General features: G+C 38.5%; 1 protein-coding gene across 1 annotated transcript in view; it reads left to right on the top strand.

Moving 5' to 3' along the window:
- ppp1r16a (protein phosphatase 1, regulatory subunit 16A) overlaps positions 1–24,578 on the top strand; it is a 48,634-nt gene extending 24,056 nt beyond the window's left edge. The window contains 9 exon segments of the mRNA XM_036572123.1: positions 8,030–8,100; positions 12,235–12,380; positions 12,955–13,058; positions 14,798–14,922; positions 15,519–15,644; positions 16,472–16,547; positions 16,678–16,807; positions 17,737–17,899; positions 18,389–24,578. Coding sequence (XP_036428016.1) covers positions 8,030–8,100; positions 12,235–12,380; positions 12,955–13,058; positions 14,798–14,922; positions 15,519–15,644; positions 16,472–16,547; positions 16,678–16,807; positions 17,737–17,899; positions 18,389–18,895 — 1,448 coding nt within the window. The 3' untranslated portion in view covers positions 18,896–24,578.
- Positions 24,579–25,156: the final 578 nt, after the last annotated feature.

The following is a 25,156-nucleotide window of genomic DNA, read 5'->3' as shown; positions in this document are numbered from 1 at the left end:
CACCACCCGTAAAGAGCCGCTCTGATAACTTGTCACAGGCGGATTCCTCATTGGATGCATATTTTGTGCAGATTGCGCTCCACTATCTGATCTAATGTGTGAATGGATTGTGCTTCAAGGTAGTTGTCTGGGGGGGGACAAAGGTGTTGCATGAATTGTGGTTGGAGTCTGACTGCTTTAATAGTACCAACAGCTCTTGCAACGGTAAGCCCAGCTGTCGTCAGTGGTTCAGCACCACAAGTAAGACTCAGCATGGTGGCCACAGGGATGGTCAGGCCTGGAGCTTTGTCATTTATGGTGGAAAGGCAGTCGTTCTGAGAGCAGCATGCTTGTTGGGTGTCACTGTAATCAGTGTAGCACCTGTTGTAACTTCTACCATATTTGTCACAGGCGTAGTTAGCATGGCAGTAGTGTCCACTTTTGGCTTTGCTTTTCTATATCGGTGAGCTGCAGATGTCCCCATGAGCTGGACTCTGTACAACACTTGTAGTAGTTGTAGCCGTAGGTGCCACATGGGTGATCAGCCGTGCATTTTTGTGTTCAGCATATCAGGGGCCGTCTGGAGCCTCTTGCTGGATTGCAGTTCAAGTTGTTTGTACAGATTGTTTATCATCTCCTGAGATTTCTACAAACGATCATCTACAAAAATGGAAACCGTGATGATTGTAGCGTTTCTAGCATAAATCATCTCAACTCAATCAGACATCACCTTGATGAAACTGTTTGGTTGGTTCTGCCCCATGTAGGTGACTTTTTGTCATCAGCGGGATGTTCAAAACAGAGAGCTGTCCAGACGTGAGAGGGAACGGTCACTTTCTCATACTCGGGCTCTTCATCTCAAACGAGTAACTTAACCATTCGGCCAAACGGCCAACTACAAAACAGACACTACATTCAGCCAGAGACACATTATTTTAATAGTAATTTTATCACTTCTCGTATCATCAGTGTGATATCCAACATCTTTATCACACATTGCATTCTATGTAAATATCGAGCTGCTCTAATATCTGTTGATGGCTTCTTGGTTGTATTCAGAAAGCTGTAACGTAAAAAAACTGTTCTGCTCTGTTTTTGTCTATGTTGATTTTTTTTTTTATTTCTAATTTCCCTTCTAAAAAAGAAGTGTGATTCCCTTCATAGGATCTAATTTTGCTGACAAAGCATCAAAAAGCACTTCACAGACTTCTCGCTTAAAACATTTACCAAGAAACTGAATGTGAACACTTTTATTTTGGCTGTTATTGAGTTTCTCCAAAAAATATTAGAATAGATACAAATAAACATAAATACCATAAAAGTAACAAGAATTTCTTGTTACTTGCTAGTAATCAGAAGTTGTTGATCAGAAGTTTTACAGGAATCCAAGGGCTCTGTTACTCTCGGATTTGTCACCATATGAGCCAAAAACTACTACTTTCCATGAAAGTAGACATTTAATGTCTGTGTATGTCACAGTCAAAGCAATAATAAAAAAAAAACCTTACTTAAAATTTGCGTCTTTATCGTTTGTTCGTTTAAATGTTCTGATGCACTGCGTTCTGCAATCCATGTGCCAAAATCAAAGGCATGGCTTAACTATTATTTTTCTGCTGGTCTGCCATTATTAGAAGCAGCTCGTGCCATTGCTCCAAGAACAATATGAGCTCCCGTAAAGAGTGTAATGTTGATTTCACTCATTTGGCATGGACCATTACACAAATGGATATCCACCAGCAGTGAGCAGGGTTCATTCAGAAGCCGACTGAGACCCTTGATTTTTGGTTGGTCACAGTACTTGGGTTTGCACCAAACAACAGAACGAGCGTTTACACCTGTCAAATCAGAACAAGCTAAAGTTTGTTAGGTCATCACCAACCAAGATAGGTGTGAAAGTGTCCTTATTAATTCAGGTAAAATGAACTTTACAGGAACCTGAAAATTTTAACTGTTGGTCGGAGACAGAAACTAACAAACACACAAGTTCGAACCATTTGAATATCTGTTTTTGCACATCATGTCTGTAAGAGGGCAAACGGATACAACACGAGTGCGTCTGATTCATTTGCCCTTGAAATTCACATTCAGCTTCACAAATCACGTCCTCTGGAGTGTGCACGAAGAATACAATACTGCAGCTTCAGAAAGTAAAAAAAGTTCAAGAAAGTTGTACATCTTCATTTTGCGGCCGATTGTATTTATTAAATTGAGGGTATAAGACTTTCTTACCCATTTCACTTTCCGTTGTTTCAGTGCTGCGTGAATGCGCATGCCCGTGACCATGATTTATTTGGGGGAACGTAAAATTGAGGTGGAACTGAATCTGACGCATTTGGGTGCATATTATCGAGATGTTCCCTAACTGTAGCTTACATACGACTTTATCTCGAGGTTCCACAGTTTTGCCGTCTGCTGACCTTTAAGTACTGCTCCAGGTAGGGCTGGGCGATAAAACGATAACGATAAGTATCGCGATATAACTTTTCCTCAATAGAGCGATAAGACAGGTTCGATAAATGTTCGATATAATACACCATTCTCACACTTCCACGTTTTAGCGAAAGCCCTGGTGGCGTTTTCTACTGCAAGGAAAGCGACACTACTCTGCTGTCGCCAGGAGAGGGCGCACTTCCGAGTTTTTCTACATGATTAGAGAGGGAGGGGGCCATGAGTAAGATGAGTCTTTAGCAACGGCTGAAACGCGGAGTTACACAGTCCCTGTTTGAGCGGAGCGACCGGCGATCTGTTCTCCTGTGACCGAGTGTGAGTGACGAGGTCAGTGGCGTATCTGTACTGACCTACAGCGAACTCGCCTCTTTCCGTGCCTCCTAACAACTTTATTGGTGTTAAATCACGTCTGCAGCGCCAAACCGTCATATTTTAGTATTAGTGCATTCTCAAGCAACGAAAGTGTAAGAAAGAAGTGGTTCATGTTCGAAAGTAAACTGAGGAAGCTGTGAGGCATTGGAGAGCGGGAGAGCGCTGTCTCTCCAGGCTAGCTGTTTTTAGCTGCTGGCTAACTTGAAGCAGCGCTCAGTCACTCCAAAACACGGAGAATTGATGATACTGTAGATCAAACAAGACACAAAATCACTGCTTTCAGTTTAAACATACCTAAAAGGAGGACTCTGTGACTGGTGCGAGAGATTCACACTGCAGATAATGCTTTTACACAGCGAACGTCAGATATACTGCGGTCCACCCCTTAAACTACTGCGATAGTATAGCGAAACCCAGCCGTCGCTAGCTGGTGTCTGAATACTGTGATCTGCTCTGACATGGATGTGGTAGGAGTGACAGCAGTGACCTCCCGAACCGAGTTGACGTTGTTGAGAAACTAAAGAGTTTAGCACTGTTGTTGGCCACTTGTTTAGCGTTTGTTAGCGGGGTAGCCGAGCGCTCGACACCAGACAGCTAAAAATAATCTGTTTTCTTTCTTAAATCATGACTATTACAAAAATGGCAGCTGTGCTTTTCCAGCTGATAAAAACAGCTCAGAAACTTTCTCCCACTGCCCCAAGACAGATTAGTGAAATGTTCCACTGTTTGCCGAGTGTTTGTCATGATCGGACCATAAGTGATAGTTTAAAACCACAATTAACCACCCAGGAGCAAAATCAGCCTTCAAACGTGAAAGAAATAATGATTTGACATTTATCGCGATATGTATCGATATCGAACGATATGAATTTTGTTTATCGTGACAACGTTTTTGGCCATATCGCCCAGCTCTAGATACAGGTATTTCCAAACCGATGTATTTTAGAATTCTCGGAGTGCAATACTGAGTATCGGATCACCACAACCCTATCAGGCACACATGACAAAGTTAGAGGCAGGAGAAGAGAGCGGCTCTGATGTTTATAGGATCATGTAAGTCAGAAAAGGGATAAAATAGTTAAATGATTTATTTATTTTTTCACTTTTTTTTTCATTTTTTTCACTTTTTTTTCTGTTTTATTCAGTTTTTTTGTCCCATGTTGTAGAAACTTGTGTAACAAATGTCCTGACAGTCCATCAAAATTAGGTTTGCCTAACTTTCCATAAGTGTGTTTACTCAAATAAAAGGAGGAAGGTAAATCTGGTTATTTATACAAAACCAAAAGATATCTACCCTGCATCTTATCTCATTTTTGAGCAGTTTTAACCCAGTCATCATGAGCTATTTTGCAACTTCCTTGTGGCTTTTGCTTCTACATTAAAGTGTGTGGTTTGGTCCACACCTTATATACCATGGAAAATAAAAAAAAGGAATAGTTCAGCAAAAAATCATATTTACATGATTTTCCACTTACCCCAAATGCAGTCCATCAGTGTAGTGTTTGGTCTGTTAGTTTTGAAGTGGGGCTACAGGGCTAATGCTGCTAACAAACACTACAAGTAAGTAGTCTCCCAAACTATTTCCACAAATACATCCCCAAAACTTCTCTTAACCCACACAAATCACATCCAGGTCTTAATTCAGGTCATACAATAGTCGATTTGGTTTAGAACCAGAGGTGGGAAGCAACGCACTACATTTACTCCCTCACATTTGCTTAAACTGCACTTTTACAAGTTGTTTTAAAAGAGGGGTACTGTGTACTCTTACTTGAGTATTTGTGGGGTTTACATTCATCTATGCTATATTTTTTAATTCAGTGCACATTTTGTGTGCTTCATTCAAATGCATCTTAGATAGCTCTATTCGCCAATCATAAGCATCTTACATGACTTTGTTTGATCAATCAAAAGCATCTTATGCCTCTTTGTTTGACCTATCAAATGCAGTCATATCTATACTGTAAACTACAGGTACCGTAGTTGTTGACAGCAGTGGGCTCGGAGATAGAACTCTTACTTGAGTAAGACCACCAGAGGTAGGAAGTAGGAAGAGAAGCTAAGCGAGTTTACTCAGAAAATCAATACAGTGTCTAACAACAAATTTGAGGGACCACATTTATCTGCACAAATGAGCCACAGTTGTATACATTTGAATACAAATATATACATTAAGAAGTGTGTCATTTAAATGCTGGTCCCACCAGCGACTCCCCCATCCCTTAGCATGAAACTGAAGTTCTTCTTGTGCGCATTTGACACCTAAAATGGTGCAACATTACATTTAAGATGGAGCTGAAAATTAAACTTAGAGTCTGCCGAATAAGAAGCTACTTTCAGCCAACATTTGCTACACACACACACACACACACACACACACTCAAAAAAAAGCTTCTTCAAAGGTTCTTTAGTACAGGCAGTTTTTTTATTTAGAACTAGAGATGAAACGATATTAAAATTTCATATCACGATTATCATGACCAAAATGATCACGATTATCGATATTATCGCGATATTGTTCAAAAGCGTTGAAAAGTAAAATAAATAAATAAATACTGATACACAAACTGAAACTCGTTTCACCAACTTTTTTATTAACACAGATAGAATTGGCAGCAATATGCACTTTAAAAAATAAAAAAATATAGTAAATACATTTGTAGTATTAATTTTGTATTACTTACAATACTCTGTAAACAAAAGAATAGCAAATGTATTATTATTACTGTTATTACTATTATTATTATTATTACTGTTGTAAATAATAATAATTAGCACAATTAGCTAATCACAGCAACAATATATTAACAATAGGTTACAAATTCCCTATTTAAAACTCAATTGTTTGTTAATGATGATCGTGTTTGTGATTTGAGACGGTGTAATTCTCTTCTCAGACAGTAAACACTGCAAGCGAGAAAGGGGAGCTGTGCAGATTGAACCTCTGCAGCGTCTCGTTCAGGAGCTTGTGTGACTGTTAACATAGAGCTCATTTTGGAGACTCTGCTCCACAGAAATATGTGTTAAAGGCTTTAGTTTCGATTCATAGTTGACTCACCGATTGTTTTTCTTTTTTTTTTTTTGACGCTTAAAGCTTCATTTTATATTATTAACGAACCATAAGCACAAGTTAAACCACACAGACCATGACATTTCTTCTGTTTCAAAGTCCCCACAGACTTCTCCGTTAAAGTTAACCTTGCGTTCTCTAAAAAGTAGCGGGTGGTGGTCGCGAAGATGACTCGTAAGGTTGGATGTGTTGCCCCCTTTCGCAGCTATTTTCTTTCGGCCTGTTCTGCAGACAGGGTGGTCATCTTCAGTTAACTTTCCTTCTGCATCCTAATAAAACCCAAAACATGACCAAACGTCAGACTTGGTCTTCTTAGAAGGTTGAAATATATATATATATATATATATATACACATTCCCCCATGTTCACCCTTCTCTACCCCTCCCCCTCCCCCTTCCCCTCTACACACACACAGAGCTGTGTCTGAGAGATGATTCTGCCTTTGTTTGATTCTGTGCAGCGAGTTTTTTACACCGCGGTAATCGACCGCGGTTTTAATGATACTTTAAAGTTCAAACGGTACTACTAACCGTCATTAATTTTACCGCGGTTTACTGTGAAACCGGTAACCGTTTCATCTCTATTTAGAACCATGAGTTCTTTTTGAAAAGGGCACCAAAAAGAGTTCTTCTGTTACAAGCTTGACATCGTAACGATATGAGAACCCTTTTTGGTGCTATATAGAACACTCAAAAAACATGTTCAACACATGGTGTAATGCTAACTACGGCTGCACGATAAATTTTTATCGTTATCGCAATATGAGTTTTGGTTATAAACACATCATTAGAGCAGCGATGACAGGACAGATCTAATTACCTCGTACACACAGCACCAGAGAGACATCATTACAGTACCGGCACAAACTATTACAAGCCTTCTTCTCTGCGCTGGGACTGAACCCTGACATATTTCTAAGTTGTGGGTGGGGCATGATTTTATACTTTATGATTTGGCGGTGCGTGAAAAGCGGGCATTCCAAAACAAACATGGAGTCAGACTCTGACTCATAATCTTGTCATAACGTTTATACCGGTATGCCACAAATAAGCACAGGTAATGCAGCAGACAAAGAGTGAAAAATATGCTTACGAGTCCCATTTGTCTGAATGGCTGAGTCAGGGATGTTTCTCCTGGGTCATCCTGCTAAGTAGCCGGTTACCGTCTGATGTGCGGTTTGTTGAGGGAGCGGACGAATATAAAGAAACATGGAGACATATGGATGGAATAGCAGATCTCTTTAGGTTAACCTTTAGCCTAGCATGAACACCAGACAGCTTGTGGTGCTTTGTTTCCTGTCACACCATCTGCAGCGAAAGGTCAGCTGCATCAGACAATGACACAGTCTCTGGAGCTGCTTGTAACAAGCCAAAGCTCTGGCGCTACTTAGCTGGTTCTGTGAGTGAATGACTGTAATATTTACTCAACTCTAAGAATCGTACATATGAAATGAAATTTAGATGTGGAACAATATTTAACACCAATATTTAATCTTTTTTTTTGCCCGGGCCCAGAAAAGCTGCTATGTGCGAATACACCACAGATATATCTATTTGTTGTTCTGTTCTGTTTTTACTATTTTGCACAATAAAAATTTATTTAAATTTACTTCAGTTGTTAAATAAGGTTCTTAAAAGTGAGGGGCATATATATACACTCCACCATGATATATACTGAAATAATCAGAAACCACTACTTACCTGTCTGTCTATGTAAATGGCCATTTATCTGATCTAACATAAAATATAACACAAATGTATGATATTGACAATATATAATATTAATCTAAACTTCTCAGTATTACCTGTTAACACAAATTTTCAATGTTCATTATAAAAACAGTATCTTTGGTCATTTTTTGTAACACAGTCAGCAGTTGTTGGACGGGCAGTACTGCTCAGTGTAGTGTAGACTACATATTCTTCATTTCAGCAGGATGGACGAAACACAATACCTAACGTGGGAAAGACGTTCGTTGATATCTCAAAAGGTTGTAAAGTTATTAAAGATTAAACATAACATGCTGTGAACATATTGCCACCCATGTTAGGTCTTAAGGGGTTAATCACTAGTTATTCCAGTTATATGTTTGTCTGTGTGTGCGTGTATGTATACTGTACATACACATATAATGTGTGTGTGTGTGTGTGTGTGTTACAGTGAGGGAGCTGCTGAACAGCGGTGTTAGCCCAGACCTGTTTAATGAAGATGGACTTACGGCATTACACCAGGTACAAGTGCACACACACCCATTCATGAGTTATCAGTGAACGTTGTTATTGCTTTCAGGAAAGAATGTAGCCTTCCCAGCCTTGAAACTATCCAGACCGAATAGAGTACCGCACCGTAATTCTGGTAAAAAAGAGTGAGGATGAATAGCGTAGGAGGGAAAGCTGGAGAGAGAGCAGCCTGGTACAACCATCCTGTGTTTCAGACACTTTCAGCTGCTTCTAGTTAACAAATTCAGAATTAAAAACATAAAATCACACAATAACTGCTTTATTATTCAATAACTTCTTTTAAGAGCAGAAGTAAATGTCACTCAGAAATCTTGAAAATTCAAGAAATGTTCTTTATAATACTCATATCATGGAAAAAATACAGAAACATTGTTCAGCATTAACTAAACTTTTTGTTTTAAAAAACATTTTTCAAATATAAAAAAAGTGCATGTATTCAGATCTCCTTAGGACTGGTTGTAACTGTTGTTACTATATATTTAGTCTTATTGTTTGGTGCTAAAGCAAAAGTTATTTATATACTTGTGCTTTACATTTTCAAAGCGCTCTTAATTATTCATGTTAACTACACATTGAGAGAGATTCAATTTATTGTCATACGCATTGAGAAAAAGACAGTTACACTGCATAATAAAATTCTCACTCTGCACCACCTTCTGGACCACAAGTTACTGTACAAACACTACATAAATACTAAGGACTGAGTAAAAAAAAGCACAAAATGTAAAGAAGCAGTGACAAATTCTAACAAACATAAAACAGATCCTATGTTCACAGTGCAAGTAAGTGAAATGCATACAAAAATACTGAGAGCAGCTAAATAGAGAAAAAATATACATATACAAGTATATGTACTGTACACATAGTTTACATAGTCATATCATATAGAAAAGTGATACATTGAAATGGCCAGTGTATACAGACGTGCAGTTGAGCAGTGTCACGAAGCAGCCACTGCTGAATTGCACATCGCTGTGCATGAAAGTTATTAAGCCTGTAATGTTCAAAATATCAGAAAGAGAGAGAGTGAGAGAGAGAATGTCTGTATCTTTTGTACTGTTAACTACAACTGCATTCGTCATATAAACACGTGTCCAGCGCTCCTGACAAGCGAGTGGTCTTCTTCGCTCACCCACCCGAGATCACAGAGGGTTTTTTTAAAACACAGTAGTGCCTCGCTGTTGCAAGAAGATGCATGTTGGTCAATTGGACTTCGTCTACACAACCTAGTATAACTCAGTGGTATAAAACAATATATAATATCCTCCCCCTTGAAAGATTAGCTTATTTAGATAAAAAAAGATTAAGAAGTTTTATCAAGTTTGGGGTGAGTTCTTGGATTACACTAAACTGGCTATTGGGGATGTGCTACAGTGCTGAAATGGAGTAGGTTATGGTGAAAGGGACTGTCTTTCTGTACCTTTGTGTCGCCTTTGGTATTAATGTTAATAATATTGATTGCAGTACTACTGATATTTCTTATTTACTCTATTTAAATTGTTGCTTTTTTTCTTTATTGAATTCTCAGTATGTCATTGTACTGCATTATACTTAATTTTATCACACTCTGTATCTTATTTGTTTGATATAATAAACAAGACTGGAGGAAAAAAAACTTAGTAGCCTGGTTGACTTAAATTTTTGAGTTAATTGAACTTCTAACGTCAAGTTAACAGAAGAATAATTTGTGTTTGACATGTTCGGTGAAGTAAAATTTTTGTTTTAACCAAGTTACTTATTTTTAATTAGGGTCCAAAATATTTGTGTGCTATTGCTAAACATAAAATTATATATGAAAAAAGAAAAGAAAAAAAAGACTAAAAAGAAGAAAAAACACAGTAGTGAATTGTTGTAAAGTATGGTAGTTTTCTTTAAATACCGTTGTAGACAAAGAATTATTCTGTTTTTAGTACGAACTAAAAGCTGTGTAAAACTTCAGTGGGATTGGATAGTAAAAATTAAAAGTAACACAGAACATGTTATCTGTAAGTGGGCATTGATAATATTTGGGGTACTAATGTATTTAGTTAGCAACAGACTATGTTGTTTTCCAACACATCTGTTTCTAGAGTGTATTTTGAACTGTTCAAAAGTACCTTATGGCTAAATGTCTTATGGCTAAAAAAGAGCTGTCGTCCAAACCTTCCTATTTTCAGTGGTTTTTGTAGTTCCCATTTTGGTGTGTAAAATAGTGTTGCAGTCTATGCCGGCAAAGTTGTGGTCACCAAAATAACCACATGAGAGATGTGAGCGATTACCATGTAAAAAAGTCTGCTGACACAGGAAACAGAGAGAGACAGGTGGAGCAGGCAGTGGTTGGTCGCTTGCTTAAGAAAAGCCATTATATATTGAGCAACAATGCCTGATTGCTTTTCAAGCTTTAACAAAAATAACAAAAGGGAAATTAAAAGAATAGGAATTGCACAACGAAAAGCATTTACATTTACACAGTCAGTAGCTGTGAAACAGATACTTTTCATTGTTGCTAGCAGTGGTGCTTTTTCTTACAATAGCATGAACTCTTCCAGGAAGGTGAGAGATTGGCTCTCAAACTTGCTGAATTCAAACTGTTAGTGATGTTTTTTGCTTATGCTTTTTTCTTCAACAATTACAGCTCAGGTTTGCTAGCTGTTAGACTTAATATAAGCTGCTTTTACGCTGTGAAAAATTCACAGCTGCATCTTCAAACTGATTTTTAATGTCATTTGCAGCACAAATGCAAAAACTTTACTGCGCTGGGCTAAGCAACAGGTGTAGAGTCCACTGAGGCTGATGCGCAGGGTCAAACACAGTTCAGATCCCAGCTTAGCCAACAGGAGAGCAGTAGGTGTGTCTGTCCATTTGGTGGATACTCCCAGCATAGATGAACTAATTTTATTGGTATCTGAGCTCAAGGAATCGTGACCTGTCACAGAACATTTCAGCATGGAAGCAAGTGTCTGCACACGTCGGCCTTCCAGGTTTATAGTTAATAGCTTTTAAGCAGGCTATGAGCTAGGCTATGAGCAGGCTATTGGCCATGAGACTCGCAAAATTCAGTCTTATCCCAAGCCACACATGGCGTTTCTCACACATTTTTACAAAACGACCTACATATGAATCTGAATGCTCTAACGTGATCAATAATGAGCAATGTTCATGACTAGTTACAGTTAGTGTATGCAGCAGCATGTACGCTGTTCTGTCTTACAAGCTAAAGAGTAAACAGTTTTAAAAACATGCTGTTTGTGTCTATTTTTACTGTGTAGCTGTTAGCTTAGAAATCCAACTTCACCTAAGCAAAGTTGCACCCAGCAGCAGCGCCGGGTTCACACGCTCCTAATCCTTAAACCCACATAACGCTCCTCCCCACGGTCATCTCCAAAATACTGATGGTGTCGCTGCTAATGCAGGACTCCATGTTGCTCATACCGCTCATTCGTTTCCTAGAGTGATGAGAAGCTCTTAGATGTCAATGTTAAAATGGAATTTCATGTTATAGATTTTGCGAGGTCATTTCGTTTGTGTTTTTGGTTTATTTATCCATAAAACTTTAATATTGAAACTAAATGTGAGTATTTGAGCATCGTTTTGGGTGGGACAATAAAAAGAAGCCCAATCTAGGCCCAGTCATATCAGCACCACCGGCTGAACCACTGGTTACCCGTAACTAAATCTTTTTAACTGTCTATATTCTATATTCTCTGTAAGTGGACTGTGTTCTGCCCTCATTAGAGTATGCTGACCAGTTCAGCAGAGAGCTGTCAACTGAATATTAGTTCTGAACAAAAGCAGAATCTACCAGCTTTCTTTGCTCATTTGAAGGCATGTTGTTGTCACTTTCATCAAATCACTTAATGCGACAGAATATTATTTTATGGGTAAGTTTTATGGGTAGAAAATGAAATCAGTCTAACAAAAATGTAAAAGTTGGCAGCCCTGGTTACGATGCTTACATGGTCAGGCTGCACATATTTAAATGGATCAGCCTGTGGAACACCGCTTTATCCTGTCTTTAGTCTTTATCGTGCTTACTAGTTTATAAATTAATCGATTATTGAAACGATGAGATGCAGCTTTGGTGTTGTTTATATAAGTGGAATATTAACTAACTGCATGTTTCCTTTTTTATGCTCTCCTCTGCAGTGCTGCATAGATAACTTTGTGGAGGTGGTGCGCTGTCTGCTGGACGCAGGGGCAAGTGTAAATGCCTGCGACAGCGAGCTGTGGACTCCTCTTCATGCAGCGGCTACCTGCGGACACACCGACCTCGTCCAGTTGCTCGTACAGGCGTGAGTTTCTCTGATATATACGATAAGCTTTGTGGATCCCTAAATAAACATTCTGCTGTCCCAGTGTACAGGCATAAAATAAAAACGTGTAAATGAGTGCATAAATTTCTGAGAGACTCTGCTGGCGCAACACAGCGCTTCTTGTCTGGTGTACAGTTATTATGACAACTTGCTAAACACCTTGCTAAAGTTTTTATATATACCAACACCTGCAATAATGTACATATGGTTGATTAATGTGTGATTTTAAAAATTTTTTTTTTTTGTAAATCAAGTATTTCTAAACATCCTAAAGATATAGGATGTATATACTATATAGACTAAAGACAGCAAAGACAGAAACATCTTTAGGAGGACATTTTTTTTTCAGCAGGCAAACTGTAAAATCTGAAATTGTCTTCAAATATGACATTACAGCCTCAAACTAGACAACTTTTGGGCATTTTGTACTTGGTCATTTTGGGGGTTAATTATGTTATAGGGCACTGTGTTATATTACTATTAGAGACCTTTTATTTATCTGAGCAGAACCAATCTCTGCGTGTTTTTTTTTTTGTTTTGTTTTTTTTTACAGTGGTGCGGATCTGCTGGCGGTAAATGCGGATGGGAACATGCCGTACGACCTGTGTGAGGACGACGCCACACTGGAGCTGATAGAGGTTGTGATGGCAGAGCAGGGTGAGTTGAGCTCTGTCACCTTCACTTATACACTTCAATACTACTACTCATCGTCATGATGCTGATGCTAAAGCTGCAAATGTTCTCTCGTAAGAGAGTCAGTTTATCCTCCAGTCTGGCTTACTCCAGTTAAGGTTCATACTAAAAACTTAAACCAATAGTTTGGCAAATAAATCAAATTAATAAAGCCCCTCCTTTCCTCACTCTTATTCCAAAGTAGTTGATAAGCTATGAAATATTTGTTAGAAGTTTTCTTCTTTAGTTTTGCAGTAGAACTAGGAGGATAATGTAGCAAATAAGAAATTGAACACATATAGCACTTCAGTTTATCCTTACAGCATTTCATAGGGTTAGTGAGCAAATTTGTGTACCCTTTATTTCATTTTAATTTGTAATGGTTAGGGTTAGGGTTAGCGTTTAATCACTCTGTTCCCATCTCTGTTACTATCCCATTCTCTTTCACTGCATTCACTAAAATGCTTTAAACACAGACTTCATTTCCTTCTATTTTTAGGAAGGTTGTAGTCATTCTTTGTGGTTTGCTTGCTTCATCCACAAAGTCAGTGAAAGTAGTTTTGCAATGAATGAGTCACACGAATGCATAACAATAAGACGGAAACTCTTATTTACTTAAATAATTTTGAGTAACAGCTTCGTCAGCCAGTGACTGGCAGTTTAAGACCCGTATCATGGAAAACGGAGAACTAAGAGTTGAATGTATGTAAACATTGTTGATGTTTTAAACTGTACCATTCATTCTCATTCCATACCACTCCATAAATGGAAACTAAGCTGCAAAAACAAAAAAGCCTATTTTTAATTCATTATCTTTTTGATAAAAAAAAAACTCCTTTATATTTATATCTGCCAATTCAGGCTACCGTAGTTTAGCCCTGCCCTTTTACACGGAAATTATAAAGAGTGTTTCTTCATGGACTGCTTTTTGAATGAAGCACAATATAGGGCAGCCAACCAGAACAGCTGCAATTAACATATATAAGTGTTAAAGACACAATAACAAAAAAAAAAAAACTTTTTAATTTTGAGGTACACCAAAGCCCATTTGGTCAGCACATTCTCATTCTTATACTTTTTATTGCACTGTTAAAATGTGGAAACGTACTATCTCAGCTCATGCGCCTGACATCCCGCTCACTCACAGCTGTGAACGTCACGCTAATGTGGTGCTAGATAGCATGTTTTTCCAGGGTGGCTGCAAACATCGCCCAGGTGCACTGGACCCTTACCAGGGCCGCAATGAACGCCCTTCATACTTTGAGCTAGACCACCCCTGGAGATTCGTTTTTTTACAGTGGATGAAGCTGCAGATATGCTTTCAAAACTGGCTTCAGACACAAATTTCCTGAATGACTTTCTCAAAACTCCACCCCCCACCCACTAAGACTCTCTCTTAGTGGCAGGCTAGGGGGTAACAGCACATTGCATACACAGGGTAACCACTGCTTCACGGAGGTGGTCTAACTAAAAATATGAAAGGCATGCATGACGAAAGCTTTGAATATTCGCTGTTGGTTATTGCCAAAGCTCTGGGTCCCAAGAACTGTTTTTGGGGACCGCCCTACTGTTTTCACCAATCACATTCATTTTGATGCAGATATATTTATGTATTTAGGTTGGAGAGCCTGTCTGCTTCAAACAAATTTTACTGGATTACTTGCATTCGCATCGATTTACCAGACTTTTTAAGGGACTGCTGCACCTTTGTGTGCTTACCACAGGCATCACTCAGGAGCGCATTGACGAGTGTCGCGGGACAAAGGAGAGAGAGATGCTGGCGGACATTCGAGCGCTGATAGAGAGAGGAGCTGACCTGAACGCCGCGGATGAGCAAGGAGCTACTCTGGTGAGAGACAGAGAGAGACAACTACAAAGACTGGAAGGGCCATAATTCTCTTTTAGAAAATGATGTAGTGCATCATGAAATCTCAAATTTCGCTATTCAGAATTATTCCCAGGAAAAACTGAATGCACAAAATCTATTAACACATTACTGGAATGTAGACAGTAGAAACACTGATTAGTTTTGTTTTCTATGTATGTCTTAAAATATTCATAAATATTCAATTTTAAGATTTTTTTTTTATTTTGCCCAAAAAACAGTCCCATACCTTATTGTATGTTATTATAAATGATTATAACTGATTCTTACATTCCAAAATCAATGCATTTAAACGGCCACCTTCTGATGGATGCACTAATGAACTTTTACACCAGGGGTGCACAACTCCGGTCCTGGAGTGCCAGTGTCCAGCACAGTTTGAGGTTTCCTTATGCAAACACGCCCACTTAACCTGGCATTTAACAGATAGCAGACAGATGTGTTGGAGCAGGTAAATCACCAACCTCCGCTGGACACCAGTCCTCCAGGACCAGAGTTGTGCACCCCTGTTTTACACCACTGATGAAGTTTTAGTAATTTGTCTTCTATGTTCTGTGTAGCTGCACATTGCGGCTGCTAACGGCTATCTGTCAGTGGGGGAGCTGCTGCTGGAGCAGAGAGTGCGCGTGGAGGAGAAGGACAGTGATGGCTGGACTCCGCTCCACGCTGCGGCCTGCTGGGGACAGGTCAGTACTGCACATAATTACTGAAATTGAGATGCACAGTACAGAGCAGGATTTAATTTGTCAGTTCACATTTGTTTGTGGTAAAATATTTCTCAAAGAAAAGAAATGTGACTTGGGGACAACAACACTTCCAGTGTTGACTAGATCATTATAGTTTTAATACCATAAGTTATACTAGAGTTATAGGAATATAAAATACAGTGTAATAGGTACTATAGAGTTCACCTGGTTCCATCATTTTTTTAAATCTTGTGCCGACCTAAAGGGGTTTGGTAGAAGTAGCTGTTTTGCACTGAACTTCTTTCATATTGTCATCCTGGTAAGCTTAAATAATTAATAAATCTGAAATAAATATTAGCTCTAAGAATAATTATGATAAGGTGATTGTCATTATTATTGGTGCTGTTTCTTTTACTATATATGTATGAAAAATTGTACTTATGTACACTAATAAGAATAATGATACCAGTATTATCATCAATATTAATAAAAATAATAAAGTTAGTAGTAGTAACAGCAATAACAAGTTTTTTTTCCTTTTTAAATTCTTTTTTTTTTATTTTGCCACTGTTCAAAAAATGTATCTCCTTTTTTCAGTTTTTATTTTTCTGCATCATTTAAACACATCCGTTGTCCCCTACATTGTGTAAAAATATCATGATAAATAGAAATGTTCCAAAATCACTTGGTGTTAAAACTTGCATTAAAAGTTAAGAGCTTTTTTGCGTTCTCCTCTAAAAGTGAGATATTCATTGGACAGCGATGATTTATTTATTGTTTTGCAAGTTCATGTGACCAGTGCTTAACCAAGTTTTTTTCTTTATCAGCTGCACATGGTTGAGCTCCTTGTAGCTCACGGGGCAAATTTAAACACCAAGTCTGTCCTAGAAGAAACTCCACTGGGTAAGAGTCACACAGTGTTGACCTCAGATTTATACGCATCAATAAAATCTGTAAATTCTTCATAGAGTGAAATGATTAGTGTACCGTCAGTTGGTGTGTGCGTAACCTCATTGGCATTGGTGTGTTCCAGATGTGTGTGCAGATGAGGAGGTAAGGGCAAAGATGCTGGAGCTGAAACACAAACATGACGCCATCATGAAGAGTCAGGACAGACACAAAGGAACACTGCAGAGACGAGCGTCCAGTGCCAGCAGCAGAGGGTGAGGACTTTGTACAAACAAGATGACAAAGTGCAGAAGAAGCGATGGCCAAAAAACATTTTCTAGTGCAACATACAGAATAATTAATGATGATTATTTAAAATTGTTTAAGATAATTATTTACCACATGAACCTGACAGCTCTTATTATTGATTTGGCTAATCAGAGGAATGATGACTGTTCCAATTCCTGTTCAGAATGGCAGTTTGTGAACTAAAAATCTCTGGATTTTCTGCCCTTTTCATTACATATCAAAATAAATGCAACAACAGTATTCAGAAATCACGTTATTAACAAAAAAGTAGATAAAACAGTAAAAATAGCCATTTTTTGTGTCAGCCTTAAAAAGTTGACAGAACATTTAAATAAGATAGTATGAATGAAGATTTACGTATTAAAGCCATTACACTTTTACAGGACCTTTAATTCAACATTCAATGCAATACTCTGTTGTGAGTCAGCAAAAATAGTAACAAAATAAAATAAAGTTGCTGCAGGGACCACGTGGCCCCTTTTCTTTTTGTGGCCCTTTTTCCCTTTTTGCCTTTTTACTCGCAAGAACTGAAAATAGCTATTGCTAGTGAGCTCTGTGAACTGTCCTGCTGTTTGAGCTGTTGCAAATGAACAGGGTGGGTGACTTCTTCACCCTCCCCATCTAGAAAGGTACACAGCACCACCTAGTGTTCTGAAATATTAACCGTTCAAAGTTCAAGTATTTGCTACAAATGCAAATGACTCATTTTATCATAATAATTGGAATGTAGACATGATCAGTGTTACAAAAATACCTAAAGTTCTAAAATGATTGTCATTTTTTTGAAACAGGTGGTACTTTTTCTGCTTGATGGTTAGTATGCAGTTCCTACAGCAACATATCTCTCTCTCTCTCTCTCTCTCTCCTCTCTCTCTCTCTCTCTCTCTCTGAGCAGTAAGGTGGTTAGGCGAACGAGTGTGAATGAGCGCAGTAGTCTGTACAGAAGAGAGCACCATAAGGAGGCGATGGTGTGGCAGGAGAGAGGAGGCCAGCCTGAACCAGCTGACGATGACGAGGACAGACAGACGGACGCTGAACTGAAACAACACGCTGCTATGGTAAAGAAACATACACTCAAATGACAACAGCAAAAAAAAAAACAAATTTACTCTATTTTCCCTGTTGCCCCAAATACAGTCAGTCAGCCAAAACATGTTTGGTCTGGAGCTACGGAGCTGAAGTATCTAACAATGAAGCTTATACTCCATCAATTAACATCATGCAAAATGCATGCCTAAATCATTACACACTGGCCTCAAACCGTGTCGAGTTGTTAAGTAATTCAAATAGACTTACTTATGTGGTTTCTGACACTGTATGACATACTGTAATCAGCAAAAGATATATGTTGCATAGCTAAAAACAGTAGTGGCAGCCATTTGGAGCCTGAATTTTTGCCTCAGAGCTCCAGAGCGAAAGACGATTGTATAAATTTTAATACTGTGATAAGAGATGGGGCTCTTTTGCTATCAGATATATGCAAAGTATTGCAAATTGTTCCATGCTAAATGTACCACTGCTAAATCTTGATTGTTCCTGTGCTGTAGGTTGCAGGATCCAGTGGCAGCTCCGGTGGTGGCTCCAGTGCTGTTCTGCGGCCAGATGGTGGTGGAGAATCTGGTAATGCGGTCTCCACTCTAGGGAACGGTGGTGCTCCCTCGTTCTCCTCATCCTCCATACCGGGGGAGCTGCGGGGCGGAGGCAGGATGGACCGCAGTGCATCCTACCAACTGACCCCCAGTGTCGGGGAGGGCGGGGATGGGGCCGACAGCATGACCCGAGAGAAGTCTCACCACACACTTGCCGAACTGAAGCGCCAAAGAGCAGCCGCAAAGCTGCAGAAACGACCGGCCCCTGCACCCCCTCTCTCGATCAGAGAGGAGCCCACACTGCCTCAGCCTGGCCACCAGGGGGAGCCCTCAGCATCTGAACAGGAAAGCACAGACAACCCTGTTTATTTCACTCCAGCCAGCGGAGATCCACCGCTGTTGAAGCTCATAGCACCTGAAGAGGAGACACCCAACACAAAGGAGCCGTGCTGCGGACTAATGTAGAGATCAGATGGGGTGAACATGCACACGATCGTTTCTTCTAGTGTTTCTGGAGAATCCCTGCCCTGCATATTTTAGTGTTTTCCCTGCTGTAAAACACCTGGAGGAGTATTTCACAAAGCAGAGTTAGCTGCGGACTACTTGGGGGATAAACCTTCTACTGGTGGAAATTAAAAACTTATGTTAACATACATAAAATATTTGCTTTTCCTTGCATTTATATTAAGTTACCCTATGAAAGTAACACTGTTATGCAAACACTGTTTTGTTGCAAGAGCGATATAAACAATCAAGCGAAATAAGCAATCATGTAATTAAACAGACTAAACGAAAGCAAAGCTTGTATAAAATATAGAACTAAAGAAAAACAATAAAAAAAGCATTAGGGAAAACAACCTAATTGCTAGGCTTCTCACAATCATGAAATTTTAGTTGATTAATTAATTAACTGCTGTATAAATAATTGCGATAAATAATTTGTCTTTTTTTGTTAATTGTGTACAACTGGTAAAGTTCAAGCCTAAAGTGGCCAAAATGACTGATTAGCAATATTTACAGCTGTTGATATTTCCCACCTGACAACAGACACAGCTTTAGGTAACAAAAAATAAAGAAATTTACTACAAATTGCTCATGTCTGCCTTCTAAACCTGTTATTAGCATACATTACACAAGCCGTACTGGTTGGATTTTGCGGGAGTTTTTAAACCCAAGTTGCACGGTTTATGTATTGAGGCACAGGCTCAAAAATAAGGTATGGCTCGACATTCAGGTCTTAAATGTGAAGTCAACATAAAGCTGATGAAGATATGACAACAGTAGATAATTCACTCTTAGAATACTCTTTAAACGCAGTTGCAGTAATCAGATTCATCAGCTTGGGAAGGAGGTCCAAAGCACAACCCATGTTATAAAATGTTCCTCCATTCGTTGCATGCAATTACACATTTCCACCAGAGAGGTCTCCAAATCCCCAAATCCTACATAGTGTACCTTTTTAATATTTCCGACCTGCTTTGTGAAATATCCCCTCCAGATCCAGCTAGTCAGCTAATTAAGTTAAAGTGTGTGCAGGGCAAATGCAAAAATATGTCATTAGAACCAGAACTGAAAAAGAACTTCTCATATCTGCTGATGCATGTTTAATATACAAGCCACACCTACAAACTGACACAACTGACAAGTACACCATAAGCAGCACTCTGTTTGCACACACTGAACATAACTTTTGCACACAGAGAAGGACTCAGACTGGAGACCTTCTACTAGAGCTTCTCTTTTACAACAGCTTCACTCAAAAGCACAGAGCAGAATGACTCCTGCAAGAAAACAAAACAGATATTTCAGCTAAAAAAGAAAAACAAAACAACAGCACTGGGTATATCAGCAGCATTTCAGTTGTGTCTATTGCTGCTTCTTATTTCCCCCCCCCCCATGTTCTTCTTTCAAATCAGCCAGCCATTAGCTAAGTCTATTGCTGTCTATTATTTTTGTCAGAATTGCTTCATATGTTTTTTTTTTTTTTTCATAATTAGTAATCATGACACATGAACATATGTCTGTCAGAGGAGAGGGAGAAGACTGAGCATGCACTTTATTAGATAGCTATAGTAGTGGTGACAGACCACTTACAGAGGTGTTTAAAGTGGAATCCCACCATACCCACAATACCAACTTTTCTGCATAATTCAATTGTTTATATGTAAACAGTCGTTCAGAGTGGTTTGATATGAAATGGTTTATTGCAGAGAAACTTGCAGACTCAGATTTCTTTACAGTGGTGGTGACAAAGAGACATACACCAGTTTTAATCTCTATCCAAAATGTAATTACATGTCTTTTGCTTTTTTGTATATTCGAATGATGATAGTAAAATAGTGGTAAATCTGAAAAATACTTTTCTTATGTACATCTCCACTATAAACGAATAAAAAATGTTTATATTAAAACTTGATCTCAAAACTGAAGCATGAGACTCTGACTTGGTAAATTCCTGTAGAAAAAGCATTTCGTATCAAACCACTCGATTCCTCTTTAAATGGCTTATTATTATTGTTATTACTATTCACACAGCTATGAGGACAGATTTAGTTCCATCTTAATCCAAAACTCCCAGTGCCTGAATCCTGTAGACTAGCAACTTCGTCCCATGTAAAAATTTAAGCTCCTTCTAGGCTGGTGACAGTATACACATGCGATTTACTCCTCTGGCCAATTTATTACAAACGCTTCCTTTGTTGTTCCACCTTGCTGATGTACAGTTGGAGACTATTTGTCCTTCATCAATGGTCAGTTTCTGACCACAGAGCTGCTCTTGTTCACTCTTAACCAGCAGTGATACTGACATGGTAGTGCTGTGCTGACAATGATTCAACAAATAATTCCTCAACAGCAGTGGTCCTGTGGTCAGAACCTGACCAGTGATGAAGGGGATATAGGGGGATTCATCCATTGTGCAGCAACAGATGAGCTACAGTCTGTAGCTGATCTATCCATGTCCTGCCCCAAAATGCGTTTTTTCATAGCAACTCTTACAAAGTTGGGCAAGCTTTACGGAACGTGACCAAATGAATTAAGGTTTGGGTTCAGAACCGCTACACAATGTTGAGTTTCCAGTTTAAAATGCAACTGAGCTGGAATGTTGTGTCGCCTGGAAGGTTGGAAACGACAACAGATTTTCCACCATTCTAACATGGTAAGCTCAATTATCTGACGCCTGATCTGACCTAAGAGTAGCTGTGTTTCCTTCCATGCTTTTGTATGTATATTTCGACTGACTTAATTGAAGTGGCAGATATCAGATAAAATCGAAAAAAGAAATGCGGTGGAAACACATTTGGCAAATAAATAACAAATGTGAATTAAATGTGGAATAGTATGCCTGACCAGGAGTTATTCACCTGGCTAATGTGATCTTTCATACACATTGTTGTTAGGAATGAACTGTTTTGATGAAAATTGAGTCATGTGCTACAGTGTCTCATTAGGTTCACTGGCCCTTATTCATCGAAGTCATGTACAGTTAAATCTGATCATGACAGTATCTCTACAACCAAACTCTCTGTAGGAGTGTGTGTGTAAACTTGAGCATAACAGTTCAGCAGCCTGAAAAAAAAATGCTTGATTTGTGGTTAACTAATCAAAACTATTATCACAATCATCTATAATATTGATAATAAGAAAAAAATAGAACACAACAATAATACTAAGAATTTGTGCACATGGCACCCCAGTACAGAAGTACTGAGATGTTATTTTTTTTTCTTTTCTTTCCAGTTGTCATAAATTTTAACGCTGTAAAGTTTGGTCAGTAGGGGGAGCAATGCCTACTCCGCCTACAAGCACAGCCACTCCTTCGCTAGCCACTGAATATTGTCGTTTTATTGGCAAAACAGCATGAATAAGGGCTTGTAAATGAGGTGCTGGTAGGCTGGCGCTTGATTTCACGCACTGAAGCAGATTCTTCATTTACGCTCAAATCTCTGCTTGTTTCCACGTCGTGTGAGAGTTTGATAAATCGGAAGCAGAGTATTTTGTACTTCATTAGAGACAGTCAAATCTGCACTCATATTTATTAATGAATAAGGGTCACTGGGACTTAAAGTTTGTCCAACCTCGCAACAGTGGCTAATGAAAGAACTTAATTTGGGTGGGTGGAGCATGGACAGGTCAGTATAGTGCAACTATAAGCTAAGTGGACCTTATAAAGTTGGAGTGGGAGTATATAATCACAGTCTACTTCCTTTCTTATCTGAATGCTTTTTTTGCTTGATTAGAAATTAGTGAGCCCTGCTGTAAAGTGGACCTGGAAGAATCTACACAGTCGAGCCTGTTGAGCCTAATTGACTTTGTTTATTTATGTTTATTTTATTTATTTCTGGCACTGAGAAAGCACTGGACCTACACATGCTCAGTGTGCAAGGATTTTGAGTGTGAATTTGCATTCCACACTGCTTTCACTGCTGTCTGTGCTGAGTCTTATCCAATCATTGTCATATTTATGACAAAAATCTGGACGGAAATAGTCATTTGCTTCAACACACCAAGAAATGCCTATATTTTAATAGGACGTCGATTCCTGTCATGTTTTCATCATCATCGCTGATTGTTAATAGGATTTATATGAAAAGCTGTTTTGGACGAAGTAATTTCAGATGAAAATATTCTCAGTAAATTTTTATTTCAGGTTGGAGATTCTGGACTTTAAGCAGCTTTTAAGGATTGATCTATATGTCTTAATTATTGTCTTTGCCTATTTATGTCTTTGGGTTTAATTGCACAAAGTAAGAGCTGAGATATATAGAATATTTATAATGTGAGAATTTACAGACGACACTGTCGTGAACACAAGCTTTTTGAGAAACAATCCCAGTTCTGTGTATTTTGTTCATTTTTCTTTTTAGGTATTGTGTTTTTGTTTATAAACTGATCTTGCTGTCTGTAGAAATGGTTAAAGTGTTGTGATTTTTTTTGTTTTTTTTTACTGAAACTGATTTTTCTGTTTTAATGATGGACTTTTGCTGAGAGCTTGATGAAGTGCATGATGAAGATGTTCCAGATGTGAAGAAGTACAATAATACTGAGCTGGGCTTCCCAAACTGACCAAAACAGTGTAATCCAGCAAGTGGTTGGATCTCTAATGTAAAAGATTTGGCATCAGATTTCAAAGAATCGCTTTGAGAATTTATACTTACAGTACTGTGCAAAAGTCAGAGACCCTTTCCTGTGTTTGATTTGCAGCCAAAAAGGAAATTTTAATTACAAGCCAGTCATTTTTTAACAGCGTCAACAACTATATATGATATCAAAATGTTCAGTGTTTATGCATCCAGTCTTTGCCTTTATTACAGCTTTTATTCTTTTCGGGAGACTTTCAGCTTTTCAGACACCTGCAGGAAGATTTTTCCACACCTCCAAAGTTCAGTCTTAGAAGTTGGTTGCATTTTCTGTTTCTCAAAATCCAGGTAATCAAACACATTCAGTGATGTTGAGGTCTGGACTCTGGGGTGGTCAGTTCACTGTTTTAAAAACACCAGCAGCTTCTTTGTTGTGTCTGTCTCCTTTTTCTCAGTAAGAGCTTCTTAACAGCTGCACCTCCTTTCAGACCCATAGCACTGAGTCGTCTTCTCACAGTGGAAGGATGGACAGAAATACCTGTGGATGTTTTCAGATCTGAAGCAGCTTAATTTTCTCCTCTCTCTCAAAGATGAAAGCTTTAAGTGCTGTTTATCTGATGGGGCAGTTAGGTGGTGTACCAGGTTTTTTGTTAGGAGTCCCATTTTTATTATATTTATTTGATGTTGAGAAGGGTGACCTCTGACTTTTGAACAGTGCAGGATCTTCCAGTATGTTTTAATTGGTCACAACACGTTTATCTCTCTATTAAAGTAATACATCACATGTGTTACTATAAACGTAAAAAGAGCCAGAATTATGTAATAAACACACACAGTCCAAAAATACAGAGAATTATTTTTAAGGTGCTCTGGTTTTGCCGAGATTTGTGAGTTTTATGTAAATGAAGCTGAAATGAATGTGTGTTGATTAGATGCAATACTGTAACAGTGTGTTTATCCTGCAGGGTGACCTGCAGTGGTGGACTTTTCTACCTACCACCACATTTTCTGGATTGTGATGTTAGAGCTTATTTAATTATTATTTGAAATAAATATTATATATGATGAGCCATCCTTTTCTGCTCATTCACCATGTTTCAGATTTTCAGATTCACTCTCATTGTCCTGACACTTCTATAACTTGAGGTAGGTGAGCTATAAGCAGGGAAAACACTTTGAATCCCCAAATTTATTCAGTTTTTGCCAAATGCAGTCCATCAGCCAAGATATGTTCTGGGTCTTATGTTTGTTTGAAGGTACGAGGCTAAATTAGCCAACAGAGCTATAAAATTGGATAAAAGTATGAACAAAATTCAGGCTTCAGGTATGGATGCTACTGTTTTTAGCTATGCAGTGTCCTTTTGTTTTTATAGATAACAGTGAAAGTGTCAGAAACCACATAAACTTGTATGAAAAAGTTTGAACACCCTCGGTTAAGTTATGTTTTGCTGGTTTTCTAAGTGAAAATAAGTTACCATGATTTAACTCAATTTTATTGTTACACAAACTGAGAAGACGTAGATTCACTAGTCATTTTGGATAAAAGACAACATGGCTATACTCGTAGGCATCATGACCCCTGGTTCATGTCACCACCACTGTGAAGAAATTTTACTTTGTAAATTATTCTATGAGGAACCATTTCACA

Source organism: Colossoma macropomum, unplaced genomic scaffold (genome assembly GCF_904425465.1).
Source record: "Colossoma macropomum unplaced genomic scaffold, Colossoma_macropomum, whole genome shotgun sequence".
Lineage (NCBI taxonomy): Eukaryota > Metazoa > Chordata > Actinopteri > Characiformes > Serrasalmidae > Colossoma > Colossoma macropomum.
Note: the sequence above shows the minus strand (reverse complement) of the source record. Positions and strands in the feature narration are given on the sequence as shown.